At 39.8% G+C, this 22,311-nt stretch overlaps 1 protein-coding gene across 1 annotated transcript in view; it reads right to left on the bottom strand.

Moving 5' to 3' along the window:
• LOC117242979 overlaps nt 1-22,311 on the bottom strand; it is a 162,818-nt gene that overhangs the window by 39,165 nt on the left and 101,342 nt on the right. Inside the window, exon 4 of the mRNA XM_033510060.1 lies at nt 18,295-18,387. Within this exon, the coding sequence (XP_033365951.1) occupies nt 18,295-18,387 (93 nt within the window). The remainder of the gene's footprint in view (nt 1-18,294; nt 18,388-22,311) is intronic.

Genomic DNA, 22,311 nt, shown 5'->3' with positions numbered 1-22,311 from the left:
AACGCTACGAAATTCCATGGAACAGGCCTGGATACCGCATTCATGCCTGCCGTCGGTGCGTAAAGATTCCATTTCAAGTTTTCGTCTACGCGTACGTAGTTGGAAATGTCGAGACGTTTATCGCAACCGCATAAATCCTCAGGGTGAAAAGGTACTCGTGTCTAGGCTCTCTTATTCGCTTCCTTCGACAGAGTCTACGCCATTGTTACCGCACTGTGATTTTTATCGTCGTCGTATCTCGCGAAAAATTTATACCCTCAGAGAAATATGGAGGAAGTGAGGACCGTCGTGAAGATGCATCTTGATAAAAGTGCTTTGCGAGGGTCCTTGTTTCGTGTGAAATTGGGGTGTAATCGTTAGATATTTGTCTGGGGATACCGTGTGAATATTATGGCCATTTTAATAGCAGTTTTATCGTTTTATGTCTTCGAACTTTTACAAAATTCTGTAGATTTATCTCCCTCGAATTTTCTTTACGAAGAAAGTCGTAATGCTCCATTCAGAGTAAAGATCATAAAACCGATAGGAACAAATTTACGTTTACCACGTGTAGAAGCATTCGTATAGAAGTAACAGAGTTGTTCGTTGGTAATAAGGACAAACGTTAATACGTATCGCTGAATTGGTTCTCGGGACCACTTCGATGCTAATCAACGCGCCTCTGAAACAAGGTTAAAACAATTTTCGAGACAGCGAGCCGTGCTTGCTTCGATTTTATAATTAAATAAACTGAACGTAACAATACACAGGTTGCCCGGCTCGCGAGCGTTATGCTTCTTTCTCCCCTCTGAATAACTCCGATATACAGTTTTACGTCATAACTCGATTGTATCGGCGCGCGGACAAATGTCGTGTGCAATAATTCCGAATCAATTACGCTTCTGGCTGAACGGTTCCGCCGCGCCCAGCGACGAGTTGTGTACTGAATGACATTCCACGTGCATTCCATGGCAATAGTATCGGGGACAGAGCATAGCGCGTTCGTTTTCTCTCTCTTTCTTATTCAACGACAAATATCGCGTCGTATCAACCGTTCAATGAAAATAAAAAGGAAAATTTTATGAAATAATGAAGATCGAATCTCGAACTTCAAAGCGGATGAAACGATTTAATTTTTCCTGTCTGGTTTGCGATTAAAACACTGTCTTTTAGAGAAATGCTTTGGGTGGAAAAGGTCGTCTCGAGCTTCGGCTATTCGAATTTGACGAATACCGCACATATTTTTAGAGGAATACGTTCGAATAATATAATCTTCGTCTCTGACGATTTCAATAATTCCACTTTAGCGAAGTACCTAGTACGTGTGTGTCGTTTATAACATAGTCATATTCTATTAGCCTCACCATTAAACGCTTGCTAATCCGCGTTTCATGCTTCCTGCGATGTAGCGGTTTGCACACAAACACCTAATTTGTGATAACGAAGATGAGTGGAGCCTGTTGAATCGGACACTAGCGAAATAAAAATAAAAAATTGCAGATGATCTTCTGAAAATAACTTTTGCTGTAAATAGATTTTGTAAATTGCGTTTCAAGTTTATAATTTAGATTAAATTAATGGAACCTAGATTTAAGTTACAGTAGAAGATAGAATAGTGCAAATTGTAAAGCTTGATAATTCTGTTGGAATTTTATACCTTTCATACGCGAATAAAGCTCTATCTTTAATATTTTGATATTTACGTAATTTTATGAAAAAAATTCTTCGGGAATCATGTTTCGATACGCATTTCAAAGCGTCCCTTTGATCAAATGTCATAAAAATCCTATTATTATCGACCGATGGGACTCGCGTAAACGAGCGATGGCGTATATAACAAATACAAACACCAACAAATTTTTGCGACATTTGATCAAAGGGACGACGATTGCTGCTGCGAGGGGCATTTGCAACGTGAATGAGAACTGAGGGGATTACAATACAGGACCACCAACTTTTCGAAGCGTCCATCAATTGCGACAAAATAATCCTTTGTCGACTGCGAATTTAGAAATCGAAGCATGGACGTTTCAACGAGAGATTAAACCCGAAAGTAATAAAAGCTTACTATCCAATTGATTTTGTATAAATAAATACGGGAGTAAAAATGGAAAATTTTCTGCTTTTATTATTTCATATCGACATTCTATTATCTCAGTGCAGCGTTTCATAAAATTCTTCGTATTAAATATTTCACCAATGTCGTATTTTATAGAATAAAATTCATGTTAAACAGATAATACGGTATTTTAAGTTCTGACAAAATTCATATATATCATGAATAGGCTCTGCAGATGTTTCAGATATAAATACGCAAAACAGGGAAGAATGAGTGCAGAAATATCTGCAATATTAAACATAAAATATTACGTTTAAAATTTACAATATTTCAAGTAAAAGTTATACTTTTGTATACATTGTTGTATATTTGTACTTTTATTGAAATTTCACTTCTGTGTCAGTTTCTCTGAAGATATAAATTTACACAGATATCTCTAGTTTAATCACGAAGATAACAAAAAGGGATGGTTTCGGAATCGTTGAAATATGTTACCGTGATCTATACGTTGCGATGGAATTGCAAAGCAAATATTTATTACGCGTGTCCAGAAATGTGTATACAAGATGTTTGAAATTTTGGAGCGGCCTTACCGCGAAGACAAACACCTGAATCTGTCAAGCTGACTTGGCAGTAAACCATCTCACGGTTCCTCCATTCGTTCGCAACGCACGGCAAGCAAATTACTCGAGGATAGCAATTAATAAAGCTCGTAATAGCGTCCGCGGCGGTATCGTTGTACCGGTGTTCTCTCGCTCGTTAATCACCTTAACGAGTGCTTTTGTTAAAACCACGCCGACGTGGCCCCTAGGTAACCCTAACTTTCGAAACCACCCAAAGAATCGGGAATAAAGATCCTACGAACTTGCCTCCAGATATTTGCTACCCTCTCTGATCTTCTTATGTTCGGTCTCAACATTCGAGCAACGTTCACAACACCCTGTTTGCCTTCTTGATTCGTGGAAAGGATGTCTAAGATCCTAGTCAAGTCAAGCGAAGTTGTGTTTCGCGCGTCGAGTGTTTCGAGATCGCGTTTCTTTGAATTTTCCTTCTATATCGGCATGAAATTACGATTTTCTCTAGTACTCCACGCTTTATGGGTATAAAATTAAAATCAGGTTCTTACACATAATTATTTATAGTACAACGTTATTGGACGTTTCATAATTTATTGTTTTCGTATCTAGCCAATTGGTTCGTAAGAAGAAAGACAGACGAAGGAAAAATTGTCAAATCAATTTAGCTATCAATTGGAGGAATGTTGGGTGTATGTTTGTCGCGGTGTATGAACAGAAACGTTCTTTTTTCATGGAATGCACATGAATGAACACAGAAGCGCTAAATCGAGGCTTTAAACAACGTTCACGGCAGTGGGATAGGCCAGTCATTTACGTGGATTAAAAGCGGTCGTGAGGGAGGCGTCCAGCACCCCGAGGGATGCGGGAGAGAGATGGTTTTGGGGCTTTGGCCACAATCCGGTCACACGCCTGACCAATTCCTACGCCCTCTCCTCCCATCAACGTGTTGTTCGCAGAAAACTAGAGTGTTAAACCATACCCATTGTTCATTCCTTTAAACCGCTGTGTAATCTGTCGAGCACGAGTCAGACAATATGTAAAACATCGGAGCGGTGGTGTTTCTTTCTTCCGATATTCGAACATGTCTTGTTATTTCTTTTCTCCAATCGATATAAAAAATATCACAAAATCTTGGTACTCATGAAAACATGTTAAACGAAGATTATTGGGAGCAGCGCAGACTATGGATATTTAAAAGCTTCGTTCGACACACAATGACATTATTTTTGCAAGAGAGAAGATTCCTTAATCTTCAGTTCCTGGCACATTTTTGCGTCGACTCTCGTAACGACAGAAAATAAGTTTTGACGAAACGTGGATTAAAGTAGAACTTCGAAGCGAATTATTATGCAGTGTAAAATTTAAAACAGATATGGAAGCTCTAGATCTAGAACACTAGATCACCTCGGACGATTTGCAACAACGGCGGTAAAGTGGACAACTTTGGAACAAACGAACTAAGTAACGAAGGAACGAACCGACTCTCATCCCTTCTGGACGGCTGGCCATTCTGGCAGCCTTATCTACCAAGGCAGTCGACCATCCCCCGCATGCTTGCCCCATTATACGTGCAATACCGGCCAGACGCAATTAAGTGGGCCTCGCACTACCACCAGATAACATTCTCATCGTATTCCACGAAAGGATCCGCTGCTGCTCTGCTGGAGGAACGTGCCAGGCGCAAGGACACGACCGATATCCTTTACGGTCTGTCTACGTTCCTCCTGCCTCTACTGCGCGCACGGAGGCCAAGCTTCTCTGTTCCTGACGTGTGAAGAGAATCCTGCTGTCTTGCCGAATGCGGCTACTAGGACCGTCGTTTATCCCTGGCTGGTCAACGGTTTGGCCAATCCAGTGCCACTGTAAATTCCTTGATTAGTTTGTACAAGCTCTGCATCGGCCGCCCTGTTTACTCCGTACAAGCAATGAATACGGTGTTCGGAATAAGATGTTGCCACAGAGTTTCAGACTCGAGGAGATTAACAAATGGGGTGACTCGTGAAGGATGATTCGTCGATACACTTAGCTTACGTGGCAATTTTATTTGAAAAACGATGGGGTAAATTTCGTATACTTTTACAGAACGCACATCTTAACAAAAAATTATATTTTGCATATTAAATTCTTTATCCTTGGCGATGGTAAAAATTTTCATGCAGGTCGTTTAGTTTTTAATATAATAGTATAAAACTATAGTATATGTGTAATATACAATATCACACATGTTGTTTCGAGATTTTTACAACTTTGATCTGCTCTCTTCGAAAGTTCTAGTAGTGTGGCTTAATGCACTCTAAACGTGGGACCCATCGATGTATCTTTTGATTTGGAAAGTTTGTACTTCTTACAAATTGGCATTTGTTTCTCCTCGATGTTTGCTATTATTCAGAGTTTTCGGTCAATTTAAGCTTAATTGGGTCTCGTTATCGTGGAGACTCTCCCAAACCAACACAGAACTCGGCGATGTGTGTTTCTACGCGTAACGAACGCGTTCCTTTCGTTAACTCATTGGAATTTTTTTCTAATAGGACGCTAATCTTTTAGATATTTAAATTACATAATTTCGTATGTAAAAGGAGGAATTATATAGCTTGTTATTGAGTTTCGTAGCACGAATCGTTGGAAAGAGCGTTGATTGCCATTGTTTAACGCGTTTGGTATACGCTGCTTTGCTGGCTGGCTACGTACAGGTCTATACTACTTAAGCCCTCAGCCAAAACACTAAACTATTCCAAGTGGTCGTTCTAGGACATAGTAATTGCTTCCTGTTCAGGGATTTCAAGATGGTTAAGATCTCAATTTTGGAACGAAAAATTGTCTAGCTTTGTTATATGAAATCAACCGCTTTCAGGATTTTTTTCATGAACGAACACAAGGTTCAATTTAAATTTCCATTTCTCGCTGCGAAAAGGGAAAAGTTTGGGAGACGGGCAGTGGTAGAAACTTTATAGAAATTGATTCAACGCTCAAAAATATTTTCACTGACCACAGGGGCAGGTTCAGACATTTTACGGAAATTCAACGCTCTCGGTAATGAAATACCTCGAAAACTAAAGCTGGATTATCATGTGAAATATCAATTATCGGTTATCAAGTATAACGACCAAGGTTGATATAATATTCCTACATGCAGATAGATTGCGTTGGCTATTACTGCCAATATCGTAACGCCGTACATATTAAATTTGCAGCTATGACGGATTACGGTACAATAATATTCCTACAAATACATAGCTGAGGCATATTAGTAGGCTTAGATTAGTAAACCGTTTTGCTGTTTGAATGTTTGATGCTTAACCGTATTAAGTAGTCATTTCACGAACTATATTCACGATAATTTATATTAAAGATCATAAACTCTATAAAAAGTCCGCCTTTAAAGGACTTTAAATCATTTTCCTCATAAGAGGCTTCGGAGTCGATTCCTTTGAAATGCTGTTATTATTATGAAGTTTATGAACCGGCTTCGTGAAGCGATGCAAATAAATGCAGCGGAGATTAATTTTCCAGCAGGCAAGTATGTTTCTTCAATTTTTGCTCGTATTGCACTCTGTAATATTTGCTCGTTTAAGAAAAATACAAATAATGATATTTAAAATCCGATCCGGACAAGCAAGCTAATAATTCTCTGATACTTTTCTTGTATCAGGTTCAACTTGCTTCATATAACTACGAGAGGGATTTGAATCTGAGAAATGGAAAGAAAAATTCCAAAATGATAAAATCGTCAACAATCATAAAACTTATTCTACTGTTGTGTGTTTTTTAATGTAACCGATGCATGAATACATTCGTACATAGAGTGCACTCGTACTTCAGGTTGCCGCGCCGGGCTACTCGACTCGACAGTAATTTCACACGCTTCGACAGACAGCAATGGAATTGTTAGAATCGTCTCTCGTTATCAACGTTCTAAGCAAATGTATAAATTGATGTTTACCTTGTGACGATCAGTGTTTGCTTTATAATATTACGCGAAAGAAGAGCCATCGATTCTCCTTTATACAAGAGCATAGCAAAGTATTCTACGCGGTTTATAAAAATCGTTCGATCGCGTGTGATAATAGGAGAAACGTTTAAGAATAACTCATGCGGCTGCATATTTGAGTGCAATTTAGTTGGCTGTTTATAAATGGAAATTTAATTGTTTATCCCGTTGTTTGTACAGAAAAATCGAGAACAGGTATTTGAAAGTAACACCGATACTGGAACAACGTTTAAAGACATCCTTTAATATTAAAGTTTGTAAGGTTTGCTCACGCGGCAGAGTACACGTCGGATAAATAGGAGAAAAAGGAAAATCGATTTTGGGAAATTCCTATTGGTAAACAACGCATCATCTATGCGGCACTCGTATTGACTATGAAATGGGAAGAACGGAATTGGCGGACTAACAACGGCGGATCCGGTGCAACGTGCAACTGCACATCGATTTCGCTGCCTGGAAGCCAATATTCAGCCGAAGTGCAGGTATCCTGCCGCGTTCGATAAACATTGCCGTGTCTGCAGCCTACGCTACAGTCAGCGATCCTTTCATCGGCTCAGATCACCGCTACAATTGAGACGGCGCGTATAATGCGGGGGTTGCAACATCAAAGTGGTGAATACGAGTTAATTGCGGCGTGACTATTCAGCTCTGCGTGAAAGCTAAGCAATATCACTGAGAATACAACCGATGTCCTCCATCGAATCGGCGGGGAACTTTATTCCGTTCGGCCACGTGGTCGGTCTGCGTTCAGCTTTGATTTTAAATGCTGGGCATTAGTTCAGTGCTGCCGCTCGATCGATCAGACTCGCGATAAAGGATGCAATGCACGGTGTACGTGGTCGCGGCGAACGTGCGCAGCGATCCATTGATCGCGGATAATGATTTCCACCAAATGAAAAGCCGGCTCTGGTTTCGTGCGATTTGTACGCGTTGACAGACTAATGTGGATTTTGCGGCGACCCTTCGCTTTCTTCGCGCCAATTGAAATTATTATTAAGTTTGTCGACGGAAGTTCTCTCGCAAAAGTTCACTCGAGTGTTTTCAATATTTAAAGACTTTCATCTATATGTATATTTAGTTTAATCACCAACGGGCTATGGAAGTTATAAAAATTGGATATGAGCTGGAAAGATTATTTGCTGTTTCTCGTATTTTTTCTTGAATCTAGTAAAGTGAAACAATCGTAGAAAGTACAGCTATTCGAGTGTGATTCATAGTTAAAAATTGAACGAAGAATAATTTACAAAAATCGAAAATTCACTCACGACTGAGATAACGGTACGGGTTCTTTCATACGACGCAATTCCGCAATTACATTACGTCGCTAAATTACATCGTGTCGAAGACATGCAAATATCTCGATATTTCCGAGTTGGTAGTATATTTACGTGCTTAACTGTTCAAATAGAATTCGGCGTTTGTACGTGCGAACGAAGGACTTCATAGAATGCGCCCAACTAACAAATGAAATTCCACGTTCTCGTAAACAGAGCTCAACGGCGAAATAAACGAACGAAACAGGAGAATAAACGATACACCGCCCATCCGATACGAAACTGAAAACGTTTTCGGTTAATCTTGGTATTTTCTAATCGACGTGCGTACATTTCCTAAATTCAAAGTTCGATTTGAAAAATCGGAACAGTTTACGTGATTAGAAAATACACGGCGATAGACAGAAGCTGAAACTTTGTTCTGTCTGTCATTTGATAAAATTTGTAACACGCCAACTCTTTGTACGTAGCCTGTTACCGACGAATTTGTAAAAATCTGTATGGCTACATCGTAAGGAACACATCGAAGCGAGTGACAAATATCGACTCGAATACAAATACAAATTTCGAAGTTCGAGTCAGTTCGAAGAATTCTACGCGACTACTTCGTAATAAATTTCCCGCAAAAACTTCCTCCGGACTTGGTCGGACAGAAATCTTGCTCGCCGAAAAGATATCCAGTAGGAGGTGGTCTCGGCAGATGTCATCGATGTTCCTCGATCGGAAGAAGAGAACAAACAAATTCGCGAAGTAGCGAAGGGGAGGGCGAAACTGCAGACACAGGCCCAAAACGGAAATTTCGCTCTCGGCGACTTTTAATCTCCCTTTTGGGGTGCAGGGTCGAAGATAACAGGAGGATAGGAAACCCGTCGGTTCCCGCGCTTGTCGGGATATTAAAATTCCACGAGGCGCTCGCGCCAACGGCCGTGTAAATGCGCTTTAATAATAATGTAAACGCGTAACGAATGGGAGTTAACGCGCGGTCACTTTACCGTGAAACGAGGCGACGCGGCATTTCCAGCGTCGAGGGCGAAGTTGTTGGCCGTCAGGGGCGCGGGGCACGGGACACGGGGGTAGTTGTGAGCGTGGGTGTGGATTGTGAGCCGCAGAGGGTCGCGAGGACACGTGGACACCGAAATCCGCCCCCTGAATTCCAGCTGCGCTTCGACCCTTTCCGCGTCTGCCCGCGTACAAACGTACAAACGTGCGTACCCGTGGTAATACGCATAATTGCATAAAATTACGGGGGCCAAATTATCGGCCGGTGCTTTAAACGAGCACCGATTACGCCGCAACCTTCCTCACCTCGCTGCGACTCTCTACGAATAATTCTCAGTCGTTCGTCCTGCAAACGTGTCCCGGGTTTTCTTGTTTGCCGGGCACGTATCTCCTGTCACGAATTTCTTCCGCTATCCGAAACGGTTGATGGAAGTTTTTGGCACGTGGAGGGACGCCGGATTTTCATTGGAGTGGTTTAACTTGTACAAATTTTCTCAGTTATTTTTTATTGCCTTTTATTGACTTTGGCTGTTCCTAGGCGATTCCAAGTAATTCTAGGTGCAGCTATAGCCATCAATGTCGCTGTTAAAAACGTTCTTTTATGATCTTGCTATATTCATTTGTGCTACGTGGTTGTACCACGATATTTGAATAATTCATTAACACTTAGAAAATATAACGAGCGAATTACTAGACTAGAGTGCTTATTTAATATAGTTTTAACACGATTTGGTTCGGTTCAATGCTTCATAAAGGAGAGAGACGTTCGACTGGGTGGTAAGCTTATTAACGAAGTAGGAAGTCGACATCAATTATTTGTCTACGTAACGCCAGACCGTGCAAACCTGTATTGTAGCAATCTCAAATGCACGTCTCAAATCCTATTTCTCCGTACAGAAAGGGGTTCGATCGGATTGTCGCGGCTATGCTTCAATTTACCCTATTAAGACCATCCGTGTATGCTGTTGATTCTGTCAGGGTATCGATACACAATGTTTGCTGATTCCTTCCAATATGATTAAGGTTGTCTGCATTCGTAGCGAATTTGTTTTAAAGCTGATTTAATAGTATTATCTCCGCTACCTTTTTATACACTGACAGTCATTTAAATAGTTGTCCCAAATAAGAATTAATTTCTCAGTGTGTAATTAGTATCGTGAAATATATTAGAAGGTTCGCTGTGTTATATAATATATAAATATAACGTATAAATTATAAAAAAAATTGTGTTATATTTCAAAAAGGAAACGGTGAAAGTTTTAAATTGTGATAGTTGTTTTTCATTTTGACGATCATTTTCTGGCAACTTGTCTAAGTAAATATTTAAGATTTGAAATTGGTTCTATCAAATATTATGGCATATTTTCAATTGCTGAAATATTATTCGATATTAATTAGCATTCAGTTTTAATATCATTGGTGATATCTTCAACATGTATGTTGCAACGGATGGTAGATTTTAGCGAAATTCCAGAAGCTCGTTAAGCGTATCGCAGTGGACGAATTTACAATAATTTGCTATTAATGAAATTACTCAGCGTGCTTCGATTGTTTGTCCCCTTGTTACGCAGCAATCCGCGTTTCCACTAATTGTAGAGAAAAGCAAGCAAACGAGACCAACGCGAACTTTCAAATGACCGTCGAACGTTCGCCGCATGAGCATTCTGTTTGTTGCGAATAAACATTATCGATAAATCCATAAAAGAACATCGTTGTTCAAAATGAATAAGAACTCTGTCTTGCTCGAAATAACATTCGTCATTTATTAAAAAGTGACATGATATTCAAAATATTCTAAATATAACGTATCAGTTGTGTATTTCGACGATCTTTTTCGTAACGGTCTGAATTATGCAATGAAACATTCGCAAATGGTATGAAATTATGACGTCTCAAATATCGAAGTTTCACCTTGAAGAAATACGATTAAATAACAACCGCCATCCGATGACAGTGAATTTCCACAGTGCTACGAATTAATATCGAATCTCTGATACAATCCGAAGAATCTCGTTATGGCGTGCTAGGATGGCGGACGTATTTCAACGAAAAGGAAATTCGCTACCGTTGATAAAGGGGCGGGAAACGCGATCGATTTTAAGGAAGAGAGAGAAATGGGAGGGAAAAGTCGCGATATTGCCAATTTCGCTATCACGCTTTCATTTCGGCACCACCCTGCACTAACATCGTGAGCATCGAATTTTCGCTTCACGCCTCGCGCCGAGCCGTAAGGGAAGGGAAAACGAATTTTCTTCACTATCGCCGATTCTGCTTGCTATACGCGTTCGCAAATGTGTTATGTTATGGTAATCGCGTGTAAGACGTTTCCGCCTGGATTTATTGCGCCGACGTATGTTCGATGTTCGCGAGAATTATAGAAAAATCCTGACCTGTTTGACAAAGAGGTCTCGCCGTGTCTAAGAAAACGGCGATAGCTCTGGAAGCGAGTTTGTGCTTTGATAACAAATGGATGATGGAGTTAGCAAAATCTATGAAAGAAAGTTGGGGCAAATAAGATAAACCGAGTTTGTTTCTATCATTATTTTGGTAATAATTAAAAGTCGATAATAATGAGAATATAACGATACTAATAATAATAACGGATAATATGGATATTTATATGTTTATTTCACGAAATGATTTATCACAAAGAATTAATTGATGAATACGGTTTCATTGCGATAAAATTACGGTTGAGAATAAAGCATCGCAACCTCGGCCGAACAGTGTAGCACGTTGTATGCAAATAATGAGCGGTATAATAAATATTTACGCAACAAATAATTCGTGGCAGACTGACTATAATTAAGTAAAATTGGGACAAATGCAACAAACAGTGTATTTTGCAAGCAAATGAACAAACAGGAATATCCCAAATAAACGCAGATGCATAATTTATAACATAAATACGCGAATGTAAATTCGGAAATTGGAGGTGCATTTGTGTAAATCTTAATGTTATATCGTAAATAAACGTGGTCGACAATTTCCTCCAATATAACTACGTTTGCCTCGAGTACGATGAGAATATAAATTAAAATCCAAATCGTTCCATGACAATCTTTGCTTTTAACACAGTTTAGAACGCGAATAGAGTTAAATAAATTTTTCATTTTCCAACTCTCCACCTTTTATATATCTTAGTCTCCAAATTTTTAAGTATTCAAACTTACTAATTTTTTCATTTAAATTCAAAGTCGTTCGATCTACTTTCGCTTTACTTTAAATATCACTTAACCGTGGTAACTAATCTTTAAAGGAATAAAACCGCGTCGACGAGGCGACCGCGATAATCGAGGTTAACAGTGGGGTATTCAAACATGGGGTAAGCTATCGATCGACGACTCTTCGATCAATCTGTCGAACACGACTTTCCAATTTCCTTGACGCACAGAGGTTGCGGGCCACCCATAGAGGTTGAGTGAAACCTCTAAAGAGACCGCTGCCAGGAAATTCAAGCGCTGACTCCGGGTTAGAATTAGAAAGGATTATCAGATCAAACGATGGATGCTGACTGCAGCCCGTATCAAGAAATCACGCTGATGAAGATCGTTCGATAGTGACGTGCTGATTAAATCGAATGACCAACTAAGGGAAAACATTAATCCGTCAACAAAATTGTTTCCATCAGGTCGGCGTTTTCTGCATCAATTGACACGTGAATGTCATTGCCACTTCCAATTGCTTTTGCCGTATGAAACGCTCTCGATAAGCGTATTTCACAGTGAAAACGGACAAAATTGTACGTATTATCATTCAATTCTATCTATATCATCGGTGTCGATAGAAAAGGGTATTTCACGATTTACAGATATTAGAAAATTGTTGGATACTCTAAATGGAGGAAGTGACAAATTACATTAGATATCATCTTGTATCGTCACGCAAATGTATGAGCTGCAGTGTAAATAAAGATAAGGATATTTTCGTGATCAAAATATGCCTAGTTCAGGAACTTCCTTCTGAACGAGCATTGTCAGCTAAATTACCGATTCAAGTGATCGATACTAACTACAAGCCACAGTGGAGGCTCGGATGCTCGAGTTCCAAGTCTCTCGAAATCGAATTCTACCTATTATACCAACTTGAATTGTCGAAAACCTTGGTTCTAGCTTCCGCTCCGTATTTAACGTTTTATTGCGAGGCTCTTGGCGAACGAAGTCAAGAAACGGCACCTGAATTCCGTGGTATTTGGATTCGTCGATTTACTTATGGAAATTGCGGCCTCCGGTGCGAAAGGTTTTCGAAAATATTATAATTCAACCGCCAGTGCAATGACAGCGTAAAATCGTGTAAACGCAATGCGAATATTTTTGAAATTCTACTTGTTTGCAAAATGGACAAAATGTTTCTTTAAAAGATTTATTTGGAGAGAAACACTTCGAGCAAACCTCGAACATCTCTTTATGATTTGATATTCAACTGAAAACTATATTTATCCAAATTCAGCGTTTCACCTTATCTCGCGAGTTCATAGTAAATAATTCTCCTTCGGTTTCATCAGATACATAGCAACATTTAATTATCGATTTCCAGAAACTCTACGAACTTCCTAACAAGTCAATATAAGCTTTCAATATCCAATTCCTTTTGCACTAGTAAATGCGTCTAACCTAAGATCCGCTTACTGATCGTAAGTACCTTGACATCGCATCGATGTTCTATTCATACACACTCCCGTCCCATTCACGAGGAACAATTTGAAGAAAAGAAAACGAAAGCAACGAGAATTTACGTGTCGCGTAATGAAAATGGAAAGAGTAACAGCTTGTTCTTTTCTCGATTCTGTTCGAATAATTAAAAGTTTAATTTAGTTTGGACGATGCTGGAAACGAGAGAATCGCATGTCTAAATTGAACGAGTTTGTCTCTCTACCGGCGTGTGTCGTTTCGCAGTTGACAAAAGTCCGTCGATTTAAACTTGAGTCGCCGGATTCCTCGGTGAGCAAGTTGGAAAGGTTCGTCGCAGCGGCAAAGGAAATCCCTGCCCTATTCAGGAAATGTTTCTCGACGGGTAAACTGTCGATGCAACCTGAAACGATCTCTTTGAGAATGTTTCGCAATAACAGCGAAAGCCAACTCCCAACGTTCGACTAATCAATTTTCCAAGCCAGTCGATAAACTATCTATTATTTCGAGCGATTTCCTCCTCGCTGTTTAAAACTCGATAGAATTTTTGCAATTCCTTTAGGTTACTGTGGTTGAGATTGAAACACGCGCATCCAAATCTTTTCTATCGCTACGAGAATCGTACTTTATCTGTTGTTTCACACTTTCGCTTCTCGATTATTTTCACGATATCCCAAGCAAATTTTTAGTATAATGTAGTTTGGAAGTCGAACTAGTGGATGCAAAAAAAATATTGGAAAAGAACTATTTTTGCGTTGGTACAGAAAATTCGAAAAAATATTGTACACGGTTTTAATAACTAACGGATGCAAAAAATACTGGAAAAGAAATATTTTCCCATCGGTATGGAAAATTCAGAGAAAGGTTCGTGTACGTTCTATCGGAATTGATTTCTAGAATTTGTATGTCCCACTAGTAATAGATACAAATTCTGACAAAAAATTGTCGGCGGCTATTCTAACAACTTAGGGATGGCGACCACGCGAACGTTTCTGAAATTGAATATCGAAAAATGCTTACAGAGACAATAAGATATGTTATTGTTTCTCAATCCGCTTCTGGTGAACTATGTTACGACGATTCGAAACTTTGTTTTCGATCGAAACAAGTGCATCCGCGGGTCGTTGGTATTCCAGCACATTTTTTATTTCGAATAAGAAACAGGCCGATTAGACCATCAAAAAATTTCCGTATAACAATCGAAGAATCGAGACACAAATTAAACACAGGTTGATACATTGGACAATGATTTATTAGTAAATGTAGACGCGTTTCTTATTTTGCGTCGAAATGAAGTGGGAACGTCGGTGAAGCAAGACGAATGCTATATCATTCGTCACAGCAGAATTTAATAAGAAACGCTAGGCCGGGAATAAAGCATGCAGTATCCTGTCATAAAGTTAGGCGCGTCGAATGAAAATTGAGTTCTGCAAAGGAGAGAACGTTTAGTCAACATTGCCTGTGCGGAAAGTTTCAAAGGCATCTCTTTAACGAGTGCAAATTGGCGTAACACTGGAAAACTGCCAGACAGCCAAATGGAGGTAATAAGATATTCCAGTCCGCTACCCATCGATTGTTGTAAGAAACTCCAAGTGTCTTCCGAGCGCGACACTTCTCTGATAACGGTCAATTTTCCAGGAATTTCCCACGACTCCTTATCCTTTACTTTCGAATATTTCATCTTCATTACGTAGTTTAATCGAATCGTGTAGATTGTTCTTAGAATTAGTTATCGAAGATTAAAGTTACGATCCGAAAATGCTATTGGGAAGAAATAATGGAAAAAAGGAAAGATACGAGTAGAATTTAAATTAAACTACATTGAATTAGAAGAAGAGTATTTTCGTCGTGTAAAATTGGAATGAAACCTGATAGAACGACAATTCATCTGTTTTAGTCTTATTCGTGAGCACTTGGAACGACAAATAATAATACGGTAACCCTATTTCGTGGTAGCACATACAAGGCAGAGTTTAAATTGGAAGGTGCCCGAGGGCGTCGCGTATGCAGTTAACAGGGGTTATCCAAGGCTCGGATATTCTAGCCAACCACTGATTGCAGTTAACTTTAGCCAGTATCCACTAGGATGATACAATGTAGGCGTGTTCGTTTTGTATTATCTTTCAAAACAGTATTGCGTCCGTGAAATCCTTATTAGTTTAATTACCGCATTATATTTGGATATAAATGACCATATAATACAGAGAACATTTCTAGTAAACACGAATATAAGAAATATATTATTCCTTATTTTATTCAAAAATATGAATAAAAATAATACATCTGCGGATGCAGCCTTGTTAGTAGAAAATGCAAATGTTTAAAATTGGTTTTTCTTCCATGTCGATATGAATATTTGATGATTCTCTAGCGATGTCGTTTAAGACTCGGGGGGATATAAGCAATATTACTCGAACACGAGGTCTATCATCCTGATGCTAAAGTTTGCCTCGTTAGAAGTTAGTTAGTATCGATAGTTAATTGATACGCGCTCTATAATTATTACACGATACACTTATACTCGTATCGTTAATTAGTCTGATAGAAATATGATACAAGCTTCTAAGATCCGTAACCAATCTTTAAATTACATTTATATTACAGATGGTTGTTTTCTAAAGTAACGTTAATAATAGAAATGTAAATTTCAAATTTCCATCAACGTATTCCAAGGAAAAAATTATACTGCATCCGCAGAAGTATCTCTTACTAAAGATTCCAAAGGCGAAAACGCGATCGGTGCGCGGAAAATATCAAGCGGACACCAAACGGGCAATTCGTTTCGAATCGAATGGGATTTCTCTTTCCGGTTGAAAAACAAATAAAACTTGGGTCGCACTTGGACAGCTTCTTAAGGCTGTTGCCTCGGTCTCGCGCGTTCGTTTCTTATTTCGAATCTCACCAGTCCGGCCACGAAGGTTATCGACCCAGCCCTTAATACGTACACTTATCACGCTGCAATGATCCTGTTAGCAACTTTTTTCCACCCTCTTCCACCGTTCTCCCTTCGCCTCCCTGTCTATAAGACAGACAGGGTGAGACAGACGGTTAAACGGGTGAAACTTTATTGGCTTTGGAAACCACGGGAGTGCTGGTCCGGCGTATCTCGCGCCGACGCGACAGGCCAAACTTTGTTGAAAGCGAACGAGAAAAAGCGCGAGTCGCGCTCATTCCGCGAAAAGGTCGCCCTTTGAAATAGACCAACTCGTCGCCAGTGTTAATTTATGTTAGAAACATAGGAACAAGGAAGTCTCGTCATCTACGTGCCTATAAATTTACTAAATCAACCCTTTGGCTTGTAATATCGAGCGACACCCGTAACAAAACATTCTGATTATAATTTAACAAAGCACCATTTTATCTGCAATGACGTGTAGTTTCAATCTTTAGATTTAATTACAAACTTTTGGAGTGAAAATTTATTAATTTTAAACACGAATTACGTATTATGTTACAACATTCTGCATCTGACAGTGGTAGAGCGTAGTTACCAGAAAGCACGTTTAAACAGATGGTCAGTGTATAATATTTGGTTATCGTAAAATTATACATATTTTGGAGGGAAATTCGACGCACAGTATTGACAGTTGCAGGAAATTTGATGCCTCCCTCGAAGCGCTTTTGGAGGATTAGCGATAGTTTCACGGATATTATTGCTCGTGAATTTTAATACAGGTGTTTGTAAAATTATTAGCCTGATCCGTGTAACGATATCGGAACATCCGCGTGAATAATTATTCTATTATTATGCGATTACTTTGCAACTATGTTACAACATATTCCTTGTTGTATTACTACACGTTAATTTTAACGCGGCTACATAGTGTAGATTAGCCCATCAATCGCGGTAGAATTATCGCATTGGAAGTATTAATACGTTGTCAGGGAATACATTTCGCGTTTCTGTACCGCAAGGACTCAATGCCTTTGTGCGTCCACGTGCATTCCGCAATATGTATGTATGTCTCGTAGGGAACGACTTTTTGGTTTGCCCTTAATAATTAACACTCGAGTGGAGAAGTTCGTAACGACAACGAACGAAACAAATCGATTCGAATTAAAATTCTTATTAACTGGGAATCGTGCGCGCGAGTCAGGCGGGAGTGTTTGCTGGCCATTAAAATCACTGAAAAACAATTAAAAACGCGGCGGATGTATATCAATCGGCGAACGGCCGATTTTAATTGCGACCGACCCTCTATTAGTTTGCTATAAATATCCCTGGCTGCGTCGGCGTAATTGAAATAATTATCATGGAACGCGGGCAATCTGGTAATTAAGAGGCGCATCGAAACGAAGACAAAGTCGATGGTGTGAGGATTGGATCGCTGGGACAAATAAAACTCCGGTTTTAAATTTAACGTATCTGGCAAAGCGTTGGAACAAAACGTAACGATCGAGACAAACAAATTTTCCGCCAACAGCTGCGCCGCGATACAACGATTTATTTGCCCGTCTAATGATGCGTGGAACACTAATTAATTAACCTTCGTCGACGCAGCTGTTGTTTAAGGATCGACCAGAGCTCCCGTTCATTCGTCGATAATTACGTGACAAATTTTAATTAATTCGCCGTAATTACGGTGAACGACGAACCTCCGTGTGTTTCGTGGACACGCGTGCACACACACACACACACACACACACACGCCTTATATGCGTGATTGTCGTTTTTTGCGAGTCTCACGTTTTCCTATCTCCATTGGGACACGTTGCCGACGAGAAACTGGCGAGAAACCGGCGAGAACAAGTTTCGGCACGACGATAATAAGAAGATTGCGAAACTTACCGACATCCTTGGAACCGCCCCATGTACCCAGTTGCGCTTGGCGTGCTAATCGAGACAATGCGTCCACGTAGACGCGGGATGCGGCTGCGGCTCCTGGAAAATAACGAAACACACAGGGTAAATATAGCCGGCTGAACAGCAGGTGTATCGCGATTTCCTATCTTTTCTTTGTTTCCCCTCACCGCGATAACTCAACGGCTCGGTACTTTCTCTTTAATTAAAAGGGTCCGCGTGGCGAGATATATCGAGTCTTAATCGTATGGAAGTTTTATCGATTCGCTCGGGAAGGCAGCGTTTTAATTTCTCCTGTGAATTATTTAACAATCGCCACATGTTTTTTCCTTCCGTCGACTTTCGATTATATTTTAATTTCTTTCTCTTCGCGCGTGCATTAATATCAATGTTCTCTGACAACTACATATATGAAATTAAAATAGATCACTGTTTAACCTTCTACGTTTTATTTGCACTAGTCGATCGATAACACGTTTGCTTCCTTTAATTATTAAACTTCATAATAATTATACCTGTGAAGCATTGTTTGATAATCCTACGAGTGTTATTACCGCTTTCCATTCAAGCAAAAAATAATGCATCGACTGAGGTTACAATATTAAGAGATCGTAAAAACTTCGTTAACGTTCCCCTCCGTGATATATGCCAGTATCCTTTCAAGCCAGTAACAAAAAGGCCGAACGGAAGTCCAGCTCGTAGAGGAGCCGGTCAAAAGGGTGGGCGAATAAAAACCCTGTTAGAGATACTCGGGTTATCAATAAAGTACGATCATTTCCCACGAAAACTCCTCGTTAAAACCTATGGAGCAGAAAAATTTGGGCTGTGCTGCGAAGAACACAGCACGGCAGGACTGGTATGAGTAGTTGGAGAGTAGATCGGTGGAAATTGGCCGGTGTGTACCCTGCTTTCTCCGTTGGAGGATCCCTCATAAATACGAGGGTTGTTTGGTTCGTAACTGACTGCCGCGGCGCGGAAAAAAGGACAAGAAAGAGGGAAGAAAAGCTTGAACAAGAGGCAGCAAGGATAGGAACGCGGTGTATAACAGTGTTATGGTTGTTTTATGGCTACTGTAGAGGGGATCGTCTCCTTTTGTTCTCTCAAGATCAGGTTGTGTCTCTGCGACACAAAAGTGGACACTCCGGATTTAATTGTAATGACATGAACGTCCGAAGAGCTGGAATAAAATGTTCTCAACGCTTTGCTTCAACAGGAAAATGGGTCAGGGTGCATGTACCCTATCAAACGTAAGCTCTTTCAAATCTTATCGATCGAGAACGATATACTCTTTATACTCTTTTGGGAAATTGTTGAATTGTTTCGTTACGAAACATAGGAAATAACAAGTATTTAGAGTTATACCTTCGCCTTCTTTGTCGTACTACTATCCTAAATTTTCTATCGATAGCGTGTAAAGTCTTCAAGACGAGAAGATTTTCTAAATCCTCAGAAAAAATGTCTCTCTTACTGGCATTAACAAATTGCTTTTGGAAAGATTTCTACTATAAAAATTGTGGATAAGATCTTTGTAACTTTCATTTAAATCCGTTTGGCCCAGATTTCGGAATGCGATGCAATGGGCAATCATCCTCCATCTCGTTTTATCTTTCCGTACTAGTGAAACTCTTTGGTGCAGGACTTTCCGCTAAAATGGAGAGTAGAAAAAAAGAAGAAAGAAGGAGAAAAGACTGATCCGGCCTCACGTTACGTCCTCCTTGAGGAAAATGGCTTGCCCTCTCCATTCACCCCTGTTGAGACAAAAGCGAGGTATTAGACGGGCACTGCAGCCGAATACCAATGCGTTAAGCAACCGAGAAAGCTCCAGTCTTAAGTCGCACCCTCCACTTTAATCCTTTCCGCTTTGCTCCAGGAATCGTAATAATTGCGAACGCGCCGCGAATCCGATTTAAACTTGTTAAAGTTGTCCAAAAATCTTGGACCGTTTTCGCTTTTATCGGTTTACTCTTCTATCTTAAGACTCGAAAGTGTTATTTTAGATGAATGCAAGATAGACATTTTTACAATATCCTTTTTGTAAATTTATTTTGTAATTTAAACTGCCCGGTAATCTCAGTTTTATTTTATTTTAGAAACGAAACATTTTATTTCGCTATCTCTCGTACATCATCGACCTACTTTATCAGAAAATTATGGAAATATTTTATAGAAGCACCTCTCGCGCTAGTAGAAATAGGTGAAACTAATTAATTTCCTTTCGGAACTCGCAGCCCAGCCTGTGTACCGTATGGAAATTCAAACGACCTTGGAGCTTATAACCTCCATCAGAAACTGGAGTTCCATTCTGTTTCCTGGTCCTTGTCCGAATAGCTTTGCTTGACGGGGGGAGGCTACCCTCACTCGTTACGGTGTTAATTGTTATTCTCGGTCGTTCTCCGTAATTACACAGCGGTTCACAAGCAAAGGCCCCACTCGACATCGAGTATATAACTCCAAGGTTTCTCTGCCACGCTAACATCTCTCGTTGCAATTGAAATAAGAATTCAGCGGTATGAAATTAATTATTGAATATTTTTACCCAACTTCCTACCGAGCACTTTGTACGCCAGGTAATTTTATTTCAAACCGTTCTCCTTTGAAATCAGAAGCAGATTAAATTCCGTACTTTGGAAGATCGAGATTACCCTGTTTGCTTCTTTTCTGTTTGCCACCAATTATTCCAGGAAACTTATTTCGAAGAGCTATTTCTCAATCTTTCATCATTCGTTCCACTGTAACCATTTGAAAGAAAAATTTGTATCTCGAGGGGTTGATTTCGTTCTCGAAGATGGAGGCCAGAAATTTACATACATTAGCTCACGAAAGTATTTGAACACCTACTTAGAAAATTTTTAATAAAATTGCCAACTGTGTTATTTGTTGATGCAGACAATACATTTCTCACATCTTTTATTTTTTCCGCGCGTAAAATAATCTCTTGCTGATTGTCCCCCTCCAGTTAATAACTACTTAGTAAGTTACATATGTTAAACAAATTTTTAAAATTCGACTGATTCTTTTTCCGTAGAATTGTCTCTACCTCGTCTGAACTATCAATGCTACGAAATTTTTTATATTCATAGAAGGTTTCTAGGAGTGTTAAAGTATTTTCGTGAGCCACTGTAATTATCAAGAAAATAAAAAGAACGTCTGATGAGTGTTCTTCTTCAGATGAAATTCACCGGCAATTTGCACGGCTAGAGATCGATCTCCGTGAAGAGGGATCGTTTAAGCGAAATCATTGGGAATCCCATTCGGAAAGGCGAAGATCCCGAACGGCACGAGGAAAGAAATTCTCAAGCGACGACGCGGTCCCTGCTCGGAAATGAATCGGAAGAGAGACGCATGTAATCAAGCGGATGTCGACACGGAATTTCGAAGAGGTCTCCCCCCGATACCGGGAGATTTCGAATATGACGCGAGGGTGCAGATTTCCAGAGTATTAGCAACCCCTGCGGTAACCACCGACAGCTCCACACGCGTCTTTTATCACGGAGCGTGGATTCTGACCTCACAACGACGCAGTCGCGTGAATACTTCAGACTAGGGGGTTCCACGACCTTTTTTCTTTCTATACTTTCTCCCTCTGGCCTCTTCCTTTCAGTTTGGTTTCCCTTCTCGCGTTTTTCCACCGTGAAAACGAGTCTGGCTACCGCGATAATCAGATTCCGTGATAATTGAGCGCTTTATCAATCTGTTCCAAGTAGAACAGGTTTCGTGATTTGGAAAATTGCTTGTTATATGATTTTTCATTAGGAAATCATTAGAATTCTTTTTCTACCAAACTGAAGATCGAAAGTAGGAAGGTATTTCGGAGAAGAAATTGATGAGATTGATAAAGGATTTTCAGATAGCATAGGCGTCGTGAGTTGAACAATTTGCTTGTCATATAGCACTTTTTTATTCGACAAATATCGTTAGAACGATGATATTTTTGTGGAACTGGAGCAGGTGAGTGGACAGAAGATGAAATTGACGAGATTGATAAGGGATAAGGGGTTGGTGAAA

This window comes from Bombus vosnesenskii, unplaced genomic scaffold (genome assembly GCF_011952255.1).
Source record: "Bombus vosnesenskii isolate JDL3184/JDL3185 unplaced genomic scaffold, Bvos_JDL3184-5_v1.1 scf7180000013265, whole genome shotgun sequence".
NCBI classification, from domain to species: domain Eukaryota; kingdom Metazoa; phylum Arthropoda; class Insecta; order Hymenoptera; family Apidae; genus Bombus; species Bombus vosnesenskii.
This window is presented reverse-complemented; position numbering and strand designations above follow the sequence as displayed.